This window comes from Ochotona princeps, chromosome 1 (genome assembly GCF_030435755.1).
Source record: "Ochotona princeps isolate mOchPri1 chromosome 1, mOchPri1.hap1, whole genome shotgun sequence".
Lineage (NCBI taxonomy): Eukaryota > Metazoa > Chordata > Mammalia > Lagomorpha > Ochotonidae > Ochotona > Ochotona princeps.
Genome location: NC_080832.1, coordinates 83,076,503 through 83,099,277, shown reverse-complemented (window position 1 = coordinate 83,099,277; position 22,775 = coordinate 83,076,503). Strand labels below are relative to the sequence as shown.

The 22,775-nt window shown below is 38.6% G+C and overlaps 1 protein-coding gene and 1 pseudogene across 1 annotated transcript in view; both read left to right on the top strand.

Moving 5' to 3' along the window:
• Positions 1–22,775, top strand: part of KCNQ5 (potassium voltage-gated channel subfamily Q member 5) — a 558,133-nt gene that overhangs the window by 523,143 nt on the left and 12,215 nt on the right. The window contains exon 10 of the mRNA XM_004580459.2: positions 9,011–9,119. Within this exon, the coding sequence (XP_004580516.2) occupies positions 9,011–9,119 (109 nt within the window). The remainder of the gene's footprint in view (positions 1–9,010; positions 9,120–22,775) is intronic.
• Positions 17,806–17,896, top strand: LOC131481948 (U2 spliceosomal RNA; annotated as a pseudogene).

Sequence of the window (22,775 nt, the reverse complement as noted above, 5' to 3'; positions counted from 1 at the left end):
TAAGAGGTGTGTTCTCAGATGATGTGCACATTCCTGCTTGGTAAGTGGTGGTCATAACTTTCCTTTGATTGGTCAATGATGTTGTGCTGTTTAGGGAATTTTTTGATGGCTTGGTGGACTTTAGTTGGTGTGGGGATCATATGCCTGGAACCTGAAATTCCCTTACACAAACCAACCCAGCACAATAAAATTAGATCTCTATGTAGAGTTCTGCTTTAAAAACTCAATAGATTATTTGTTCTGGAAACCAATATATGCAAAAATTTAAAGTTTTTTTCCAATAAAAGTAAGAACATTTTCCTATTTTGCGAATTTTTTTTCAGATATCATCTTTTCAATTTTATAGTCTACAAAAAAATAGTAGAAGTTATTCTCTGATGCATCAAAAATTTCCTAATAGAACTGTTTTTGATTCTGTCGAAACTCGATATGATAATAGCTTAACTCATATTAAGAACCCAGCTGTTGTTATTGGTATGGCCCATAAACAACAAAGGCCTAATCCTCACTCTACCTATAGTAGAGCCCCAGGATACAAGAATTAACCCACAATGAAAAGTTATTCTTCTACATGGCTGGGAGATACTCCAGTAGAAGCATGAGGGACTTGGGAAAATTTACGATGGACACACATTATGATTCTAGAGAGGAGAACAGAGGGGAGGGGAGGGAATTTGGGGAGGGGGAAGAGAGAGTCCACCACCAACTAAATTGTATCAAAAAACAATAAAACTTATTTAAAAAAAACAGTTGTTTAAAAAAAACTAATAAAATAAATATAAGAACTAACTTTTAAGCTATTTATTGTAAATCCCCTAGGAGTCAGAATTAATGGTCACATGACTGAAATTTCATAATTTATCTGTATCTCACCAACCATGTTCTAAGACAGAAGTCACGCTGAAAACACAACATGGAAGTTAAATGTCCAAAGGTGACATGAAATAACACTGTATCTGACTGTAATAATGCACATTTTCATTACTGTTGCATTGTTCCTGAAGAGAAAAATAAGTCTGGGTTACCTTCCTTATTATGTTAATATGGTTGACATAGGTAATTGGTCAGAGAGAGAGAGAGATGCCCCTTTTGCTCTTTGCACTGATTAAATTTATAGACCCAAGAATTTAAAATGGATCTATAGGTTGCTAAAAGTAAGGATTGGCATACAATATTTATTCACAGGTATTTCCTGAATTTTACTACATAAATTATTTATTCTTTTGCTTCGGACATTTTCTGCCTCTTAACTATTTTCATGGGTCAGTGAGGGAATCCAATTTTTTTAAATCTTATAAAATGGTACATCTTGGGACCAACATTGTGGAATAATAGGTTAAGTTGCTGCCTGCAACACTGGCTTCCCATATGGGAGCTGGTTCAAGGCCCTGCTGCACCAATTTGATCCAGCTTGTACTGGAAGATGGTCCAAGTTTGTGTACCCTGCATCCACATGAGAGACTTAATGAATTTCTTGATTACTGGCTTCCATTGTGGCCATTTGGGAAGTGAACCATCAAATGAAAGATCTCTGTCTCTTTAATCTGTTCTCTCTGTAACTCTGTCTTTTAAATCAAATTTAATTTTAAAAAATTAAACATAAGAGAAAATGTTTTCTTCTTTTCAGAGTCAAATTTTTAACTATACCTATTTTTGAATAATCAGCAAATAAATACAATATAAGAATTAAAAATAAGGGGCCCAGCGGCGTGGCCTAGCAGCTTAAGTCCTCGCCTTGCATGCACCGGGATCCCATATGGGCGCCGGTTCTAATCCCGACACCTCCACTTCCCAGCCAGCTCCCTGCTTGTGGCCTGGGAAAGCAGTTGAGGACGGCCCAAGGCTTTGGGACCCTGCACCCATGTGGGAGCTCTGGAAGAGATTCCCGGTTCCCGGCTTCAGATCGGCACAGCACCAGCCGTTGCGGCTCACTTGGGGAGTGAATCATTGGACAGAAGATCGTCCTCTCTGTCTCTCCTCCTCTCTGTATATCTGACTTTGTAATAAAAATAATAAATAAATCTTTAAAAAATAAAATAAAATAAAATAAAATAAAATAGAATAAAAAGAATTAAAAATAAGGTCAGCACCTAGAAGTTGGCTACATGGATGAGAAGACATGTTACCACTTCTGACTCAGCTCACTGGTGAGGAAAGGCATTTATAAACAATTAAATATAATGCCATGTCCTAACCATCATATAATAAAATATAAAACTATGTCATAACTGACATACAATCATATATAATGTGTCTTAGAGAACTTATATAATCAAATATAATATTATATCATAATTGTCAAACAAATATAATATGTGTTGCATGGGATGTGTAAATATTGAAAAAGAAAGAGCTGGGCCATTCTTGTAATATTAGGAAGTGTTTCATGGAAGTGGTAGACTCTGTTATTGTTATTTTATTTATTTAAGAGGCAAGAGAGAGACAGAAAGAGATCCTAGAGGAAGGTAAAGTTAAAACAAAAATCTTTGAGGTCAGCATTGTGATACATTGAGATAAGCCTCCACCTTCAACACCAGTATTCTACATGAGCTCCGGTTCAAGTCCTGGGTGGTCCACTTCGTATCCACCTCCATTATAATAGCCTAGGAAAAGCAGTGGGCAATGGCACAAGTCCTTGGGTCCCTGCTACCATGTGGGAGACCCAAAAAGAGTTTCTGGCTCCTGGCTTTGTCCTCACCCACCAGCTGGTACATGTACCGTGGATGGAAGGGGTGTGTGTGTGTGTGTGTATGTGTGTGTGTATGTGTGTGCATGCTCTCACTTTTTCTGTTGTTCTGCCTTCCAAATAGATAAATATGTTTTTAGAAAAATAAATAAGCAAAATAATATGAAGTATTTGAAAGGAGAAAAGACTAGAACAAAAACAAGAACGTATTGTCTGCAATACCCTTTTTCCTAGGTTCCTTATTTGCTTAGAGGACCCAGTGAGTCTATTGGTGACTTAGTAATGTCTAGCACAGACCAGTAAAAAGCCCCAGCCAGCAGCATAGAGACATGGAACTGCTGTGACCTCAGAGCCCAAGCAGCTACTCTAAACTCTAGTCGGATTAAAGAAGTTGCCTTTGAACCAGCACATGTCTAAAATGGAACATCTAAATTGAGGATGATATTTCAGGTGTTGGAAAATTATGGGGGAAGGGAAGAGGTGATTGAAATACAACTAGCAGCAGAAGGAAGAAACCTTTAGAAAATAAATTAAAATTACTCACAGGAAATAAAAAATATATTTTGCCATTATATTGCCATTTTAATGTGTGTTCCTCGGACCATATGGACTTCAAGCATTCACACGCTTACTGTAAGAAGTATGACAATAAGAATTGCCATTAATTTCTGAACACTTAGAAAAGTGTTTTCCTTAATACAGATTATCTCTCTGTTTTTAGGATGGAGATGTCCTTAATTCCTTAAAGAATTTCAAAAGAAATGCCAACAGTTTATAATCTGATTGCCTAAAGCAGCTAATTTCATTTTATAGGCATATTTAGTTTCATATTTTAATATTATTGAGTTTTAAATATTTTCATATCACATATTGTGATTATCTTTTTCATAGCTGTGTAGTATACTGTCAAATTTAAATGATATAGTTTATTGTTTTAAAGCTTATTCCATAGAAAGAAATAATAGAGCAAAAATTGTATTAAACTATGTTCTTTTCTTTTTTCCAGTTTTTTATTATATTTTTGACAATCTTTACATAGTTAATTAGGGCATAAAGGTTCAAGGGCTACAGGAAAGTGGGTAAGACTATCATTTCCACACATCTTTTTTTCCTATAACTGGGGTAAAGGGGGAGGTAAAGGGAGAAGCCCCACCCAGTCTCCCACCCACCCCAGGTCCCCGATGTGGAGCATGCTCGGAGGATCTTGCTCAAGTGGTTTTGATAGTTCAGCAGTTATGAATTGCTGCCAATCTTGCCATTCCAAGCACAAAGAATTCATTGCAGAATCCACTGGTTGACATAGTCCATCTTAGAGTCTCCATTTGCCCTGTTTTTCACTGCCAACATATGGCTGGGGTAGTTGATTGATTTGATCTGTCCTCTGTCTTTTCATGGATAGGGATCTGAGTCCAGCAGTTCAATTGAGGGGATCCCTAAAGAAACTTTGTCTGAGGTGAACCCAGACCAGGTTCTTGTGTGTACTTGCCAAGTACGGGCCTGGTACAGTCCATTGCCTTATCTTCTTTTCTTTTGAAATTATTTTCCAAGGAAAACTTCTCTGGAATAAGATTTTAAGATGATTGATTATAATTTCTGAAGCTGAAATTAAGCAGTAATAACTCCTACTTGTAATTCATGCATTTTTGCTTCTATTTAAGTTCAGTTGTTTTCAGTCATTTTTACTAGTAGAAATTTCTCCTGGCTGACATATTTGTACATTTATATTTTGGATTTGTTTCGTTCATGTAAACTCTACACTGTAGAACCAGGGTGGGGTTTCATACCTGGAAGTCAGACTGAGGTCTTCAAGCTGAAGTAAAAGGTGATTAAAATCAAATTGTGATGGAACAGAACCTTGTTCCTTTTATTGCCAACTCGTCAAGGATTTTCCTCAAACATTTTATAATGCATCTTCTTGGTGTCTTGTTGAGGCATCTCCGTTATCTCAAATTATTCCGCTGCAAACATGCAAGTGGCACTAAAGGAGAAACATGAAATGCTGACTATTCAAATACCTTTCTCAGCTCTGGCTGAGAGAAGCCTAGGGGCATCACTTCTCCACCAACAATCAGTGATCTTTGCCGTTGACAACATACTGGATTTCTCTAGGAAACTTAAAAAAAGAAAGAAAGAAAGAAAAATCCATTGGATCCCTACCTTTAGCTTGTAGGGTTGGTCTTTAGAACAGCCTAATTTGGGGGATTTCTTTTAATACTCCCTGTTGGCTGTATAGAGCCTATTAAAATCCATTGTAATAATTTCATAATTTCATCAATAGATGCATAAAAAATCAAACAGACCTGGAAAAAGAACTATAAATTTCTTCTTCTTTCCTAAGTACTTGTAGCTTGATATAAAATCTCATAGAGGAAATAGAAAAGTGATCTTGGACATAGCAGAAGCCTCTAGAATGTTCCCTATCAGCCTGCCTTTTCATTCTCTGTAAAAGTAACAATTGTATTAGGAGGCTTTTCAAAAACAATGACTGCCAAAATTCATCTAATATTTTCCAAAATGTAAGGGAACAAATTGTTTTAAAGCACACCCAAATACTGCTAATTGACCAAAACCAGAAAAATGCTGAAGGAGATCAAGAATTGTTTGACATAATTCCCTTTCTCCCCAATGCCAAGCATGGCCCATGCACTGGATAGGCACTCTGTACCTGACAGGGTTACCTACAGGGCACAGGATTGAAGAAGCACCATATCAGTGGACATTTTGCCTTTTGTGACAAGATTTCACTGCATATCAGAGTTCACACAGCTTTTTGTTCCATGGCTCATGTCTCCCAAAATGCTGCAGAAAGGCACGTGGGTGATTGGGAATCAGAGGTCCAGGCTCAGCTGGAAATACAGCCCTGAACGGGTACCCTAGCATTCATTCATAAAGGTATTTAAGTCTCTATTTGGTATGCTGTTGATGACCCTGGAAAGGAAGATGACAACTCAGGGTGTCTCTGAAGCAGGGCATCATCTGCCCCACTTATATAACTCTGAAATAATTTTGCCCCTGTCTCAACACAGACCAGCACAGATATATTTACTCTTAAGGTTTTGCAATCAAACCTACAAGCAAAAAGCATCATACAGGCCTCTTCCAGCTGCCCTCCTCCCCCACCACATCACATTGTGCATCAAGTTACAGAATGAGATTACTTCCAGGGCTTCTTTGAGATGTGCATGGCTTAGATTATAGCAGTATTAACCACACAACTCAAAATCAAATTATCTCTCAATGCTGTGGGACCAACACTATGGTAGGTGCTTACGGTCACATGAAGGCAAATGTAACACAGGAGATAAGGATCCAGATGCCGATGAGAGACAAGGGAAGGGGGTTCGGAGGTGAGGCTCAGGTCACGCTGAACTGCCTAGATTAAAGTTCTTTCACATACTGTCCATCTGTCCTTGGGCAAATTTCTTAGGCTTATTTGCTTCACTCTTAAAATCTGTAAAACAGACTAATAATAATTCATGTCACATGAGGTTTTGGAGCAATTTAATTAAAGTTATTGTGACATCATTGAATTTCTCTAGGAGTCCTTTATTATTATCGTTATCATTATCACCATTATTGTCCTGGAGTGAAGAGTTCACAATCAAAAAGTTTTCTCAAGTGTATTCGTTTCCTGAAATGAATGAGACACAAATTGGATGACTTGAAGCAACAGAGAAGTATTATCTCAGAAATTCAAAATTAAGGTATCCCATGGCTAATTCCTTCTGGAGTCTAACTCTGTGCTTACAGATGCATCCCATCAGATTGCTTTCATCTTCTCTTTATCCTCATGTCTTCTCCTTTTCTGCATGTTACAAAGACACTTTCATTGCCTTTAAGATCCACTGTAATCCAGTGTCATCTCACCTTGAACCTTAACTTTATCTGTAAGACTGTGATTATAAGTCAAGTCATATTCTGATGTTGTAGGTGGAATATTAGAGGTAACTGTATCCATCCCACTACCGCAGCCAAGAGCAGATTGTATTCAACTTGCACACCTTGCAGAATAATTCCCAGAATGTCATCCAAACTTGGGCCCGAATTATGGGCTAAAAGGGCTATGTTTTGTGGGTGATCAGTCAAAAACATGGACCAGCTATTGTCAAGGTCATCACTGAGTCAAAGAGAGTTAATAAATATGTGCCTGTATAAACTGTGGAACATTTTCTGCAGAAAATGTGAGTGTAACCAATAGGGACAGGCTGCAGTCATCAGGTAACATGAGTAGACAGCTGTGTGCCCTGTCTCTCTTGACATGTTGTGTGTCACCATTTAATCCTGAACTCTTTCTGACACTGGGTCACCATGCAGTGCAAAGTGTATGGCATTTGGAGCCTCAGGAACTGAGTTGTACCATCATGTTCTGCTATTTACTGGCCCTACTTATCACCTTTGTGGCCTCAGACCAGGTACTCACCCTCCCTTAAGCCTCCATCCCTGCTTAATATTAACAGCAAAATCTGTAGTTTCTCTGAGAAAACTAGTATTTGCTGAGGTTTCACCCAAGTATTCATAAATTTCAGTGAGTGGTTGCTGTTTGTCTTAGTCCATTTGCATTGCTGCATCAAAGCACCCAGGACCGAGTAATTTATAGAGAACACAAATGTATTTCTCAGTGGAGGAGTGGGGGGCACTGGAAGTTCAAGATCAAGGCATCAGCAGATTCTTGTGTGCTGAGTGCCTGGTCTCTGTTTCTGTACTGCTGCATCCTCCAGAGGGCATGAATGCTATATCCTCACACGGTAGAGGAGACAAAAGTCCAACAGGGCCTACATGGCTCCCTTAAGCCATTTTGTAAGATCACTAAGTCCATTCCTGAGGCACCCTCATTCATTACTTTATCACCTCTCAAAGTGCCCCCCACACACCTTTTACTACTATCACATTTTTGACTAAGTGCCAATCTATGCATTTGGGACAGCAAATTCAGAGGACAACATTTTTATTTCTGTTATGAGGTAGTTACTCCACCTCTTTTCCTTTCTGGCTCTGAAGGCAAAAGGCCACAGAGCTCATGAAGAAGACCTGTGAAAACCCATTTCTCTGTAACCTACTATCTCTTCCTCCACTACTATCTTCGGTCCAACACAGAGTAAACCAAGGAAAGTCACAATAAATATTAGTGAAATCAAATGTCACACCAACTACATTCCCAATACAAGCACTGCCACAATAAATAGCTCTCCATTAGCCTTTCAGGAGTTTGAGCCCAACTAGATAATGTGTGTACCTTTTGTTGACTTAGCGCATGATCATTGTGCTAAGCAAAAGCAGTGTAAAGCAGTGTTAGTCCTGTACCATAGGTCCACATTTACAGGTGCTTAAGTTACATAAAAGATAGCTTTTAGGAGCTATGTAAGTCATTTCCCATAAACTCAATTTTATAACTTATGTACTGTTTTGTTACTAATATATGTTCATTATAGAAGTTTTTAAAAAAACAGTCAAGCAAATTGAATAAAATTCTTAATCCCAGGTAAATACAATGATTTTTTTTAACAGTGTATGGTGGCATTTTTGTGATCATTAACCTTCAACATGACTTTTAACAGCTTCCTAAGTAATATTCCGTTGTATAAACCTACTGATATTCATCTAGTCCATCCCCATTATAAGAATTTAATTAGTTTTCTATGTTTTGTGACTGAAAATGAAGCTATAGTGATATTGGTTTATTTATTATCAATATATAAATCATGTATAATTCAGCATTTATTGTAAACATATCTCCTTTTCCAAACATCGCAATTAACACAAAGGTAAATATTTTCGATTTATATGGAGCTAATGCTTTTGTTCAGTATAAAAATCTGCTCTCAACTTGCACTGTATTCTCTTCGGTAAGGTCTTTCTTAAACTTCCTGTATGCAGGAACTCACTGGTAATCAGCATTTTGGGGTCTGGCTGCTAACTCACTTGTTCAGGGCATAGGCCTCATGGGATTCTAACTCTGTGTGTATAGGCCAGTTGGGGAAGCATCCAAGATGGCTTCCTTGCCTCCAAACAGCTTTCACCTAAACCCCAGCTGTTAGTTTCCAAGCTTAAGTGTACCAGCCCAAATCCATCACCACTACTGGTAAGACAGCATGTCAGTTCCATCTTCCACAGGCTCAATAAAGTATTTATCAAATAACAGAAAGCTGGTGGGGTTGTGGAAGAAAGAGAAAAATAATATTGAAAAAACAATTAGCTGACCTCATACCTAACTTGGTTTGCAAGCTTAATCTGTGAGCACCTCACCCTTCCTATGTGAAACAAATTCAGCTACAGGTTCTAAATTGCTGTTAGTGACGTTATTTAATTGGCACTTTTATCTTGCAGCTGACACAGCGCTTGGCACTGATGATGTATATGATGAAAAAGGATGCCAGTGTGATGTATCAGTAGAAGACCTAACCCCACCACTTAAAACTGTCATTCGAGCTATCAGGTTGGTGAAAACCTCGAACAAAATGAGTCAGAGAGATACCTGTCATTATTTAAATTATCTTGTTCCTGAGTCCTTTTCTTTGGATACATCTCCTAGAATAACTAATTTCCTCTTCCCTATTCACCCACATGCCTGTTAAATTGTGCAACTTTTTCTTGGTGAACAACTACTATCTTCAACACAAAATGTGTCATTAAAAAGTGGTTGAAATTTGAAAAGCAAAGCCATGCCAGAGACACTGCATGAGAACTAGTCTGTCATGCGTGTCTATTACCTTAGGAACATTTAGTTATTTATGCAACTGGATTTTTGAAAATGATCATATGACTTGATGTTCCAACCTATGTTCTCTATTTTGTATCTAAGAAAAACCCCATCAGGTTATTTTAAAACAGGATTAACTCTAAAAACAGAGGTCTGTGTTATCAGCAGTGACTTGATCCTACCTTTTGAGGTGTAACTGTTAAAGACTGCTGTTACAGTGCTTGCTTTGCTGCTGGCCGAGAGCTGAAAGCATTCCTAAATCAACTTTTATTTCCAGGACCCTCTAACATGTACAGGCGCGCACACGCACATACACACACAGTTAGACTGAATGAACTACTTACCGTATATTCAACCCACCCAGTTTAATCACTGGGAGAAAATTTGTAACTCTCAAGGAGTACTGAGCGACAAACTGCCAAAAAAAAAAAAAAAACCTCTATCCTTTTCTATCATTTTTGACTGCCTTTATCTATTAATAAAAGTTCAGATGAAATTATAAAAGATTCAAATCAGTTTAACTGTCAAAGAACCAGGGCTACTCTTAAGTGTGTGATTTCTAATCTTCTTAGTTATTTAGTATCATGCTGGACATAGCTTTGATCTGTGGTTGATAATCGCTAACAAAGCAGAGACAAGTTATAAAGATTTGGGGAAACATTTGTGGAGGTAAAGATCATGTGTGATGAATATGTATACTCAACAACATAGTTAAATCTTATTTGTAAAGCAACCCAAAAAGAAAGGGAAAAAAAAAAAAAAAAGATTTCCCAGTGAAAACCCTGCAGGTGGAGAGACCATGCCTTCTCCCTTGCCTGGATAGCCCTAAATTATGATTCTTGTCTCGGCGTTATAGTTGGTAATGCTCCTTATATTTCTCAAAGTATTCCAGTTTTAACAACCAGATTACATGCCCACCCTCCCATTTGGCAGCAGTTACACAAGCCCAGAGAAAGCCCCAAATAGGTCATGCGATGATGTCTGAAGTTTTCACTGAAAAGGATGGAGAGGATTTTGAACTGCACTGCCTAACCTGAACCACAGACCACCTGGGAGTCTTTACATTTGAACTAAAATGAAATGCAATTTAAACCAATCATAGTGTCGACATTTTAAGTGTTCAATAGGCACAGGTTGCTGGTAGCTATTATGTCGGGCAAAAAGATGTATAATATTTGCATCATTGCACAAACTTTTTGTCAGATATTACTGATCTAGAAGTCACCTTGAAATCCTTTTCATGCATTGATTATATCCATCAAAGACCCTAATGTGAAGATAGGCAGTCCTGCCCAAAAATTAATGACTTACAACAAGTATGGAAAAATGTTATCTAGTGGAAGCAGATTAGAGTTCTTAAAAGCCATATTTAACCCAGTTTGTGTCATTTTTCTAAGACTTTTTGAAGCCTCTGCTTCACAACTTATAAAAAGGATTGGGAGTTGCAAGAAAGAAAATGAAATAGGTTTATTCTGCTAGCTAAGCACTTTAGTAACATAAGATTTACTTTGTTATACCTTCTTCTTGAACTTTTTTTTGTAAAAGACCTTCGCAGAATTTCCTTGGTTTTCAGAATTCTTTCTTGGTACCATCTTTTTTCCTTACATTCATGAATACAACCCAATCTTAGTTCTTCTTTTTGAAGGAACTTTATTATTTACATGCCTGTCCTTTAATATTTTAAACACTTCTTAGTAGCTTTTAAAATTAGTGGTACCTCTAAAAATGTAATAGTTACACTCAATAATTTAATAACTTAATTGGAAGTCTTTCACTCAGAATGGTACTTCACTTCTAAATTGCACGATTAAATAAGCAACCAATACAATTAGCAATTCAGAAGAGAAGTGTATGGATTTAGGTCTAAATCTTATACAAGTGTCCTTATCATGAGTTTAATTTGTAAATAAATTCAGCATTAGTTGACTGAACAATTTTTTTTCCCAGAATATGCTCACCTCTTGCAGTTCATCTGAAATAGCATTTTGTATGTATATTACCAACTACAAGTGTGACCCATCCATTATTCGTCTCTAAAATAGCAACTTTACTTTGGCATTTTTCTTGGTTTTTTGGTTGTTAGAAAATTTACTGCTTCAATATGATATTTGTTTTCCAGTAGTTCATATAATAATGGTTTTTTTATGTAAACTAAATTAAAATGTATATCAGAAACTGTCTATGCCATTGTAAAGATGGCAATATGATGAAAATATTACTATGTTTACAAAGAGCAATGTGGGAATTATTATTTTTCCATTTTCTAGTTACTTTTGAGAGTAAAGATTTTCTAATGAGATAAGCACACCCACTTTCCAAATGTGTCGGAATCATATTTCCTAAATACACTTTGAGATTTTTTTAAATACATGATGTCCCTTTTGTAGTACTGTTTCCAAAATATGCCTTTTCTTATTTGCAGACAAGATGTATTTGATTTAATATAAGTTTTATAGTAGATTGTCACAATATTGTGCATTACTTTAGTAAACAAATAACTTTAAAATAATAACTTCAAAATAAGCTTAAAAATAAGTTCAAAAATAATGTAAGTAATATAACTTTGAATTACTAGCCAAATAAATCATTCAGATATCTAAGAGGCGATTAAGTGTCCAAAATGAAAAGTAAATCATTACATTATCTCAAAATATTTTCCTTCCTCCAAATTGTGTTCTAATTTTGTGTGGTGACCCTACATAAGCAAAAAAGAAAAATTATATAAATTGTATCTTTTTGTAGTTACTAGATTCTCTCTTGAAAGTATTTGTTGTAGCCAATGGAGTCTCCCCAAAATATACCTTTTTTTTAAAGATTCATTTATTCTTTCTTGAAAGAGAGAGAGATAGACCAAGAGATCTTCATCCACTATTTCACTCACCAGATGGCTGCTATGGCCAGAGCTGGGGTGCTCCAAAACCCGAAGCCAGAGCTTCTTCCAGGTCTCCCATGTAGATTCAGGCCTCTCTCCACTGCTTTCCCAGGCCATTATCAGGGAGATGGGTTGGAAGTGGAGCAGCCAGGATTCAAACAGGTGCCCATACAGGGTGCTGGCACCACAGGAGCAGGTTTTACCTGCTACAGCACAGCACCAGCCCAAAAATATACCTTTATTCAGAAGGCTTAGTTTCATATATTTTCTTCAGGATTACCACAGATTTATCTCAAAATATTATTTCACTGAAATACACAAATTTTCCAGAAATGTATTGTCAAACACACCTCCAGTAGTGGAGATTCTGCTCATTTTTTTTTTTTACAAAATCTTTATCTTGTGAAAGATTCAAATAATGTCAAATTTCTTTTCATCCATCCATAGACGTTGCTTTCTCAGTGGAAAGATAAAAATAGCAGGAAAGTAAACAAATTGATAAACCCCAGAGCATTTTACACATTCATCTTTCTGTGTCCCTACAGGATTCCAATTTTCTTATCACTATTTGAACAACATAACGCACAAATTCCCTGGACATTCCCTCAAGCATCTGACGATTTGGGAATAGCAAAAAGATTGACTAGTGTTGTCAATACTTCCCTTCAAATATCACCCTCAAAAGTCGTTCAGCCCGTTCATGCTAGTAGTTGGCATTGTAAACACTTCATTAACTGGGAATCTGGGACAAAATCTCATTAAAAAATCAGGAATATAGTTCTGGAAAATACAGAAAAATGTTTTGGAAATACACATAGAACTATAGGACAATAATTCTGGAAAACACATTATCATTTTAATCAATTTTCTATGAATTTTTTAGGTAATCTCATAAGTGTCATTATTTGAAACAATTCATGTTTGAAAGTCGCATTCACGATAACCACTCAGAATAATAACCTTCTAAAATATAAACTTAAATATTCAGCATGTTTCTTGTACTGATATGAAGAGAGAATGTTTCAGAAATACACAGGGGGACAACATGTAAAGGCTGTGAGAAAGAAGTGGGCATCTGGGGAAACTGCTTTGTAAAAATGGCCCACTCTGAAGCTTACTTCCTTCCCACCAGTGTTGTTTTCATAGAAGATCTACATCTAAGATAACAGCTACTCCCAGTGAGATCTTCAACAATGTTCTGTCAACTTCTTTCAGACAATCATGCTTTCTGGGCAGCTTGTTTTTACTGTCTGTCTGTTTGTTTTTTGTGAAGATAACCAAAACAATCCAATTGAGATTACTTTTATTTTGAAAACAAAAATGACTAAGAAGCTGTTGATTACATCACATTTTATTTTTCAATATCTGTATGGATTGATTAATTCCTATCCCTGTTTTGTTTCTCTGAAGGCAACTTTCTGTTTCCCAAACCAAATCAATCTTTTTTAAGAATTTAATGAATGAAGGTTTGGAATGAAACTCAAAAGAAATTCTCTCTCTCTCTCTCTCTTTCACTTTTTCAAGAGACAGAGTTCCCATCTGCTAGCTCACTCCCCAAATGCCAAATGGTCACAGACAACCAGAACTGAGCCAAGACACAGCCAGGAGCCAGGAATATAGTCAATTCTTTCACATGGGTGGCGGGGACTCAAATACTTGAGCTCCCAGGATATGTAATATGAGGAGGCTGGAATTTGGAGCAAAACCAGAACCTAAAACCCAGACTTCCAATATGGGGTGCTGACATCCCAAGCTTTTAGGCCAAATGACTGCTCGTCAAAGAATGTATTAGTTTAAGCTTCATCTGACTTTACCCTGACCCACTGTCCCCAGCCCCAGGGCTATCTAGGATAGGTGTTCCAAGAAACCTGACACCTGGAAGAATGATAAGCTGCTAATTGGACACCCCCAAGTCACAGTACCAATTTAAGTCATAGCTGCTCTGCTTTTTTTTTTTTTTTTAATATTTTGCATTATGTGACAGTTTCATAGGCTCTGGGAATCCCCCACCCCTCCCCCCTGGTGGATTCCTCCACCTTGATGCAGCATTACAGTTCAAATTCAATCAAGATTCTTTCCTTGCAAACATATACCAAGCATGGAGTCCAGCTACTTATTGTCCAGATGGGTTGAACAGTTTCTTGGGGAGAACATTTCTGGTCCGAAGTTAGAGCTGGTAGAATATCATCCCAGTCAATTAAGAGTCCCAATATAACATCAACAGCAATTTGCAATATTATGGAATTGACATGGTTTTGAGTAACCAGTATGTTAAAAAACAAACAAAAAAAAAAACAAGTCCTAACCACAACCTATGATTAGCTCATTCACATCTCAATTTTAGTTTATATACAGGACCGACTGCTATATACCTTAAAATGGCTATAGGGTACCATTCAACCGTCTCGTGTCTATTTCATTTTAGTATTTAGCCATTTGTTGTGTTGAAGTATAATTTTGTTGATCTTGGCAGATTTTGGGATAATCTAGACTGGCTTGTAACTCTAATAAAATATTTGTCGACATTTAAGGTACAGAACATTTTTTTTTTGAGGGGGGGTGTGCAGGAAAATCCTCAACACCATGGTGAGGAGTGACTAATCTTTGTGTCCCACCCAGCGAGGCATGAGCCAATCCACGCCAGCTCTTTCCTGTCAGATTCAGCTTTCTGCTAATGTACCTAGGAAGCAGCACTTGATGACTCAAGTACTTTTGTCCCTGCCATCCACACAGAACAATCTAGCTCCTGACTTCAGGCTGGCCCAGGCCAAGTCCCAGCTGTTGTGGCCATCTGAAAGATCTCATTCTCTCATTCTCTCATTCTGTCTCTCTCTCTCCCTTCTGTCTTTCCCCTCCCCCCCCTTCCTCTCATTCTCTGTCCTTCTTTCCCTCTCTCCTTCTCTGCCTCTTTTCCTTGTCACTCTGCCTTTCAAATAAATAAATAAATATTTGTAAAAAGAGGATGCTCTGAACTTCCCTGTGCAACCTTGAGCAGCTCACATAATTTTTCTGTGTCTCTGTTTTTTGCTGGTGCAGTAGGGATAGCAAAAATATTGACATAGCGGGATTGTGGTGAGAATTAAATGCATTAATTACATTAATGATTACAAAGCATTTACAGCAATACAGGAACATGGTCATCACAGAGTGTGTGTTAGTTAGTATATCCTTTGAGTTGTCTGGGCTCCTTCGTGGCTTTCCAGCATGCTGCCCCAGTGCCTGTCCTCTGCTGAGGGTTAAGGGCATTCCATCTTTCCTCTCCAAGTTCCATTGCTCTGCTTTCCCTTATCTGAGGGGTACTCCCAACTGCCAAAGAATTTATAGCAGAAATCCTCCATTCCTCTACAGGGTGATCTTGCTGCCTGTGTAGGCACCCTGTGGAGGAAAAAGAAGACAATGAGCAATGAATGCTTCTCTCTTCTCTCCTTTCCCCAGCCTAGCAGAGGCCTGACTACAGATTCTTTCAAGTTCCTCCCAGGTAGTGCATTCACTCAAAAAAAATAGAGATTCCTGCTTCTGTGCATCAGACATAGAGGTAAATGCTAAGAAAGACCCCTACTTAGATTCCTGAGGGACTACCAGAGAAGGAACCATAATTATGATGCCGAGTCCAGGATGGCATGGGCAGGTGTAAATAGGCAGTTATGTGCAACATAGTGTTCAAAATGCTTCCTGAAAGAAGAGATAGATGAGAGCCAGTGGATATGTAGGTACTAGCCGGGTGAATAAGAAGTGGGTGAGACAGAGACAACTGCAATGGCAAAGAAACAGAAGTGAAGGTAGCATTAGAAAGTCTGTGTGTAGGGAGAGGTCATCAGTGGCTTAGAGGGAAATTGCATAAAGGAGAAAGGACTGGAATCCTGGTGTGAAACAGAAAACTCCTTTGAATTATCTAACAGAATCACACTCTGTAATAGGAACATAGATGAAGTGTCAGGAATTTCTTCTCAACTGGCAGAGACTCATCAGCTCTTCTAAAATAGCTCGAATCTGATCAGAGAACTGAAGAGTCGTTGGTGACATTTCAGAGTTTCTAACGCGGTGATGCAAATCAGACCTCACTGTCACCCTGGGGTGAGTGATAAGGTTTTCCTGTGTTGCTGTCCTGGTGTTCTCCCTATTCTGGAAGGCATGTGTGAGATCATTCTCTTGACCCTCCCCTAAAGAGTCTCAAACCTGATTCCTTCTTAAACCTCCCTTCATACCACAAATAGTAAAAAGAGGCACAAGCTTGCCATTGTGGGATTTTAAATCTACAAGCTGTTTCACTGGTTCTTGATTCTGCTGATGACATTTTTGCTATTTTAGCAGAGGTGATGAGTCTTTGTTCGCAAGTCACTATTAAGGCATTCTTGACAGCCAAATCTACGACATCTCACAGTAAAGGACAGTGTTAACAGAACATTTTGTGGCTCATTTAACACATGTTTTTAAAACCAGCTAATGTGTTTCCTGGAATATTCTTTTTGTTTGTTTTTCTTCTCAAGATAATTAGTTGTGGTCACATTTTGCTCTGAGGGCTGTGTTAAACTAGTGTTCTCTGGAGACACATTTACTTTTTGCAGTGTCTGAGATTTTTTTTTTTAAAGATTTATTTTTATTACAAAGTCAGATATACAGAGAGGAGGAGAGACAGAGAGGAAGATCTTCCATCCGATGATTCACTCCCCAAGTGAGCCGCAACGGGCCGGTGCTGTGCCGATCCGAAGCCGGGAATCAGGAACCTCTTCCAGGTCTCCCACACGCGTGCAGGGTCCCAAAGCTTTGGGCCATCCTCGACTGCTTTCCCAGGCCACAAGCAGGGAGCTGGCTGGGAAGTGGAGGTGTCGGGATTAGAACCGGCGCCCATATGGGATCCCGGTGCATTCAAGGCGAGGACTTTAGCCGCTAGGCCACACCACCGGGCCCAGTGTCTGAGATTTTTAACCTTGTATTTCATTATAATTTAAACTGAATCTCCAATACCATGACTAAAAATATGTAAGGGCAATCAGCATGAATTGTTAATCTGTTTATTGTATCTTCGTTTTCATACTCTGAAGTTTATGCAGGATCTTATAATCCTAGGAAAACAAAATTCCCAAATTTAGTTACTGCATCAGTGCTCACAAAATCCTGGGAAGAAAATTAACCATTTATAGACATACTAGGACCCAGAAGTTTTTGCATGGATTTTACTACTTATACCTTCTTTTCAAAAAATCCTGCAAATCTCAAGACCCCCACAAGACCCTACATTAAGAGGACAAAAACAGTAAGCATTAAGAGGAACAATTCTGCTCCCAGGGTTGGCCACAGAACTTGTCCTTAATACAAATGGAGTTGTGATTGTCTTTCAGTGGTGTTGTTGAGCAGGCTCTAGGTAAGTGGATCTAATTTACATGTCTCAATTAAAAATGGAAAGCAAGAAAATGACTGTTAATGCACACCTGGTGTGCATTATGGATTTCCACAGTCATTAATTAGCAGCCCAATATGAAATGAAAGAAAAATGGGGTCCTAGATATGTGCATTTATAAATTGTTTTCCAGGTTTTAGAATCTAAATCCTATCGCTTCTCGGCCTTTTGGCTAAGATCAAGTGTAGAATCTAAATCCTATACTCACAAGTGTATGTCCATATTGTCAAATTAACATCCATATATAAAGGGAGAACAGCATTAGTAAGTATTATAAGCATGTAACATATGTGTCTTCAATTGAGAACCAAATTGCTGAAGTACTGTAGACCTAGTTGTCCATTGGATTTGTTCCAAGATTAGCATCAGCCCTGACCAATCCATAAAAATTAACAAAGGCTACCTTAAGGAATACTAGATCAACTCAAGAATAAGCCTCAGGCATTTATCTTTGCTTTGTGTGTGTGAGTGTGTGTGTGTGTGTGTGTGTGGTACCTTTACTTTCAAGAAAGATGTTGTATTTCCTTTGGAGAGTCAGAAATCGGATGATGAAATTTTTCAGACTGGGAAGGAGATGCCAAATGCATATCAGTAGAATAAATCAGCTCAACTAACCAACATAAGTAGAGGAAATGCAAGGAAATGCACAGATCCACCCCCAAAAACAACAATCTGGGTGCGTAATGGGGCTATTTTGGTGACCTTTAGAAACGTGGTAATATCCCCAGAGATTACAAATAAAAGACTATCTTCTCCAAAAGTCATTCCTTATCACCTTTTGCTGTCCAGGTTAAACAGGTTAAATACCCTTTTTTTGCACTCCCGTGTCACCTATGCTTCCCACTGTACGTGTCACAAAGTGAGCTATAACCATCTGATCACTTATCTGTCTGCCCTATAAACTGAAAGTATTCCAGAAACAAGACATAGTTCCTCATCATCATATCCCCAGCCCTAGTGCAGAGGCTGACACATAGTAGGCACTCAAAATTCATGCCTGAGTGGTATGCGAATGAGTGGAAGAATGAATGAATAGAATGAATAGATGTATTGTTAACATCACATGTGGACACAGTCACATGGAGCTCATTTAGAGGGCTCCAAGCCCTGGAATCTTGAGGCTCTCAAATCCTCTCCAAGGTCATGGCTGCCATGACTGTTCTCTTACCACCACTGAAGAAAGGAAGGGCCTAGAAACTCGGTAGTCATTGTCCTCGTGTGGGAAGCTGCTTCTTCTCTGCCAGCACCCTCCCTACAAAGCCAGTGCTCCTCAGAGGGTTGCACAGCATCCAGCACAACCACATAGACACTCAATATCTATGGAAAGCATAAATGAATGAATCAGTTACCTTGGCACTTTCCAATTCATCATTCCCTTCCAAGGTAATCCCTTGAGAAGTTAATGGAACTTCGTAACTACTTCCTGCATGAAACCTCAAACCTCACCCAGGAAACAAAAAGAAAGCAAGCGTTGGGGTTCTGATCAGAGGCCCAACACCGAGGCACAACATTCTCCCTATGATTTGACATGAGTGACTTTAAAAACACATGCCAAGTTGCCCAGGTTGAGATCACATCTTCACATGGCTGTACGGATGGATGCACCACCCCACCTTCTTCCACCCCAAGCCCACCTCCACTTCAGGGATTCTCAACCTCAGCTCACACTGACAAAATGTGAAAGGTTTTTCTGAATGTCTAAACAGCATCCTGGACCAATCAAGGCAGAAATTCTGAAGGAAGGACACAGACACTGGAACTGGGTGATTCCAAAGAGCAGCCAAGCTTGAGAAGTATTGCTGTCTTTGCAGTCAACCAATCTGCCTCTTGAGTTCACAGTCGGCTGAGCCCTCTCTACCCTGAACACGGCTTGGCTGCTGGCCAAGCCTAGCCATCTGTTTGGTGGCGGCAGCAGTCACTGCCGCTTCTGTTTTCTCATCATTCTTATCTCTGCATATTCATGGGTAATGTTTTTACACTGATTTAGAGGAATAGAAAAAGATTCTTGCAAGATTTTTTAACTCATGGCAGCTTAACAAATGCACCTACGTTTCCTTAGAAGTGTACATGTGTTTGTGTGTGTGTATATATAGATAGATAGATTCTACGCAGAATTTAACTTTGTTTTACTTATTTCTTCCTGTATGAGCACACATCAGTTTCAGGATAGTGCTTTTTTAGGTTAGTGGTGAATCTTTTCCACCCTCTAGTGGTGTTACTGGGACATGTCAAATTTTGTGCAACGGATTTACCTTAGACTCCTAGTCTTTAGATAATAACAGCATCAAATGACCCACTCATATTAGCCACGGTGCTGTGCCCTCAAGAAGAAAGGAAGCCAATGAGTGTATAACTTGTTCCTCAGTCTTTTGTCCATCCTCCAAAGAGACGTCCAACAGTACTGGTAAGAATAGCCCATTCATGGACTGGTGCTATGGTGTAGCAAGTAAAGCAGCCACCTGCAACACCCCATATGGACACGGGTTCATGTCCTGACTATCCACTCCAGTCCAGCTCCCTGGGAAAGAAGTAAAAGTTGTCTCAATGTTTGGGTCGTAGCATCTACCTAAGAGATCCAGAAGAAGGTCCTGGCTCCTAGCTTCACTCTAGCCTGACCCTGACCATTGAGCACAGCAGATGAAAGATCTCTCTCTATCTCTCTCTCTCTCTCCTTTCCTCCCCCCTCTCCCTCTCAAGGAAATAAAATAGATCTTTTAAAAGAAATAAAAGACCATTCACTTAAGAAAGTTGCCTTGAGGGCTGTGGTCTAGGTACATGTGAATGAAAAGAAACACATCATCTGGGTGGGGCTTCTCCCTCAATATCTCCCTTTACCTCAAATACAAGAAGGAAACAATATGGAGGGAAAAAAAGAAAAGAAACACATCATATCAAAGTGCCTTTTGTTATTCTGTAGTAAAATATTAAAATCTCAGTCATAGTTCATTAGGATAAATAGATCAACACTTTAGCCAAACTGGTTGATATCCTAATTCCAAATTTACTAGCTAGTTATCATCAGATTTCTGAACCAACAGAGATGGATCTCTCTCTCTCTCTCTCTCTTTTTCTCTCTCTGTCTCTCTGTCTCTCCCCCCCCCCCCGCCCTCCTTCCCTTTGTTATACTGGCTTTTAATTAAATAACTCTTTTAAGAAAAATAAAACCAACAAACTATTATGATATTGATGTATGTAACTTATAATTAAAGTGAAGTAAACAGAAGGCTCTAGAGTTTGTGTTAAAAGGAAGAGCATTACAGTTACTGGGGAGCCATGAATTGTTGACAAGGGTTCCTGCCTATGATTCACCCTCTGGTGCCGCTTAGTGGAATAATAAGAACCTGATTACTGATAGTTTTGATCTTTCACTTGACCCCAATATCACAGATAAAGGATTACCAGAGTTTCAAGCTGCTATTATGCAGGTGAAGTGTTAAACAGAGCATCAGCTATCCAGCAAGACACAACTACACTTACTCCACAATAACTTGAGTAGGGGAGATGCATGTCCTTGTATCCTTAAAATACAGCTCTGTGTCCAAGAGACAAACACTGGATTCTTGAGTCAAAGTTGTTGCATCATAGAGACAGAAGCAACTTTAGACAGTCCAGCAATGTTCAGAGAAATGAGAAAATTCTCAAGGGATTAAGAATGACAAAATTGAAACCTCAAGGCTGATTTCTCAGGCTTGGCTTAGCAATTGAAGCTTTCCTCTCTCTGCCTTATGATTTTGATCATGAAAACTATAACCAGTCACAGAAAAATCAAGAAGGAATTGGGTGGAGAGTGGGAGGCTGAGATCAATAACTGTCATAATCACCATTAATTACCTGGCCCTCATGACCACAGAGGGTTATCATATGGTGACTTAAAACAGGGACCCCAGGAAGTGTACTTCACACTGCATTCCATGCTGTCATCCCAAACCATGCCTGACACATGTGGTTTTTGAAAACACTTGGAATAATCCTTACGATCATTAAAACTAAAATTTCATTCTCTTTTAGATTTTAACACTCTACCCCATATTTCCTTGAAGATCTCTGTTGTACAGTTTATTTGGTCAGCATAATTACCATCGCAACAAACTTTTCTCTCTCTGCCCAGACCATTTCATTTTTCTATCAGATCTCCCTCGACCTTTGCAAGTTAAGAGTATTATTTATTCCCTCATCTGCTGTGTTGTTGCCTTTCTGCTTACTTCCTCTTATTGTTTGTGATTTGGATACTTTGTGAGATCCTAATTATGTTAGTGACCTGAGGGGAAATAATATTATGTTTTTATGATTTTCAGAAGCAATGTTATCCAAATGGCTTTCTAAACCAGACATGGTCCTGACTATTAAATGGATGAGCATTTATTTTGCTATAGAAAGTATTTTATATTCATGAATCAAAACTTGGGCTGTTTCTGAAATGTGCCTGGCAAACTGGAATTAATTATGATACTGTTGACAGACCCTTACAAGAGCACCTTGTCACACCACACAAACAACTTCTCACAACCACAGAGGAGCAAATATGTATTCATTTATTCTTTGTCACTTAGTAAATTCCTAATGCCTTCCAGAGATTGTATAGAATAATAAAGCAACAACCATACTCCTTTAAATCATTAACTTCCAGCAGGTGAAACTTACTGCCAAAAAGTTAGCTGCATAATACTGCATTTGAAAACACCCAGTAGAAGTGGTCAGGAGAGATTTCTAGAAAATTCAATCCATGAGCTCAGTCTAGAACTGTGAGCCTAGCAGCAAATGAAGAGACAGAGCTCTGATAAATGAGCACATTTAGTCAAGAGAAATTCCAGAAGGGCTGGAAAGCATGCGACATACAGAGGATTGTGTGGAGAAGTGCATTTGGAGAGTCAGACAAGGGCTCTGCCTCTGCACTACCCTGACCTCACTCGAGTTCTCCACTGACTGTCCTCAACAGAGCTTCCATACAAGCAGACATCTCATGTGCATTTAGCCCATGCCAAGTGCTGGGATCTCAAAAGCAAAAGATATAAACCTGGCATTCCAAGTCCTCACATAGTCTGGTGGAGAAAACTAATATATGAGCAAGTAATTAAATATGTGTAATAGACATTAAACTGCAAGTTAACAGAAAAATGAGTGA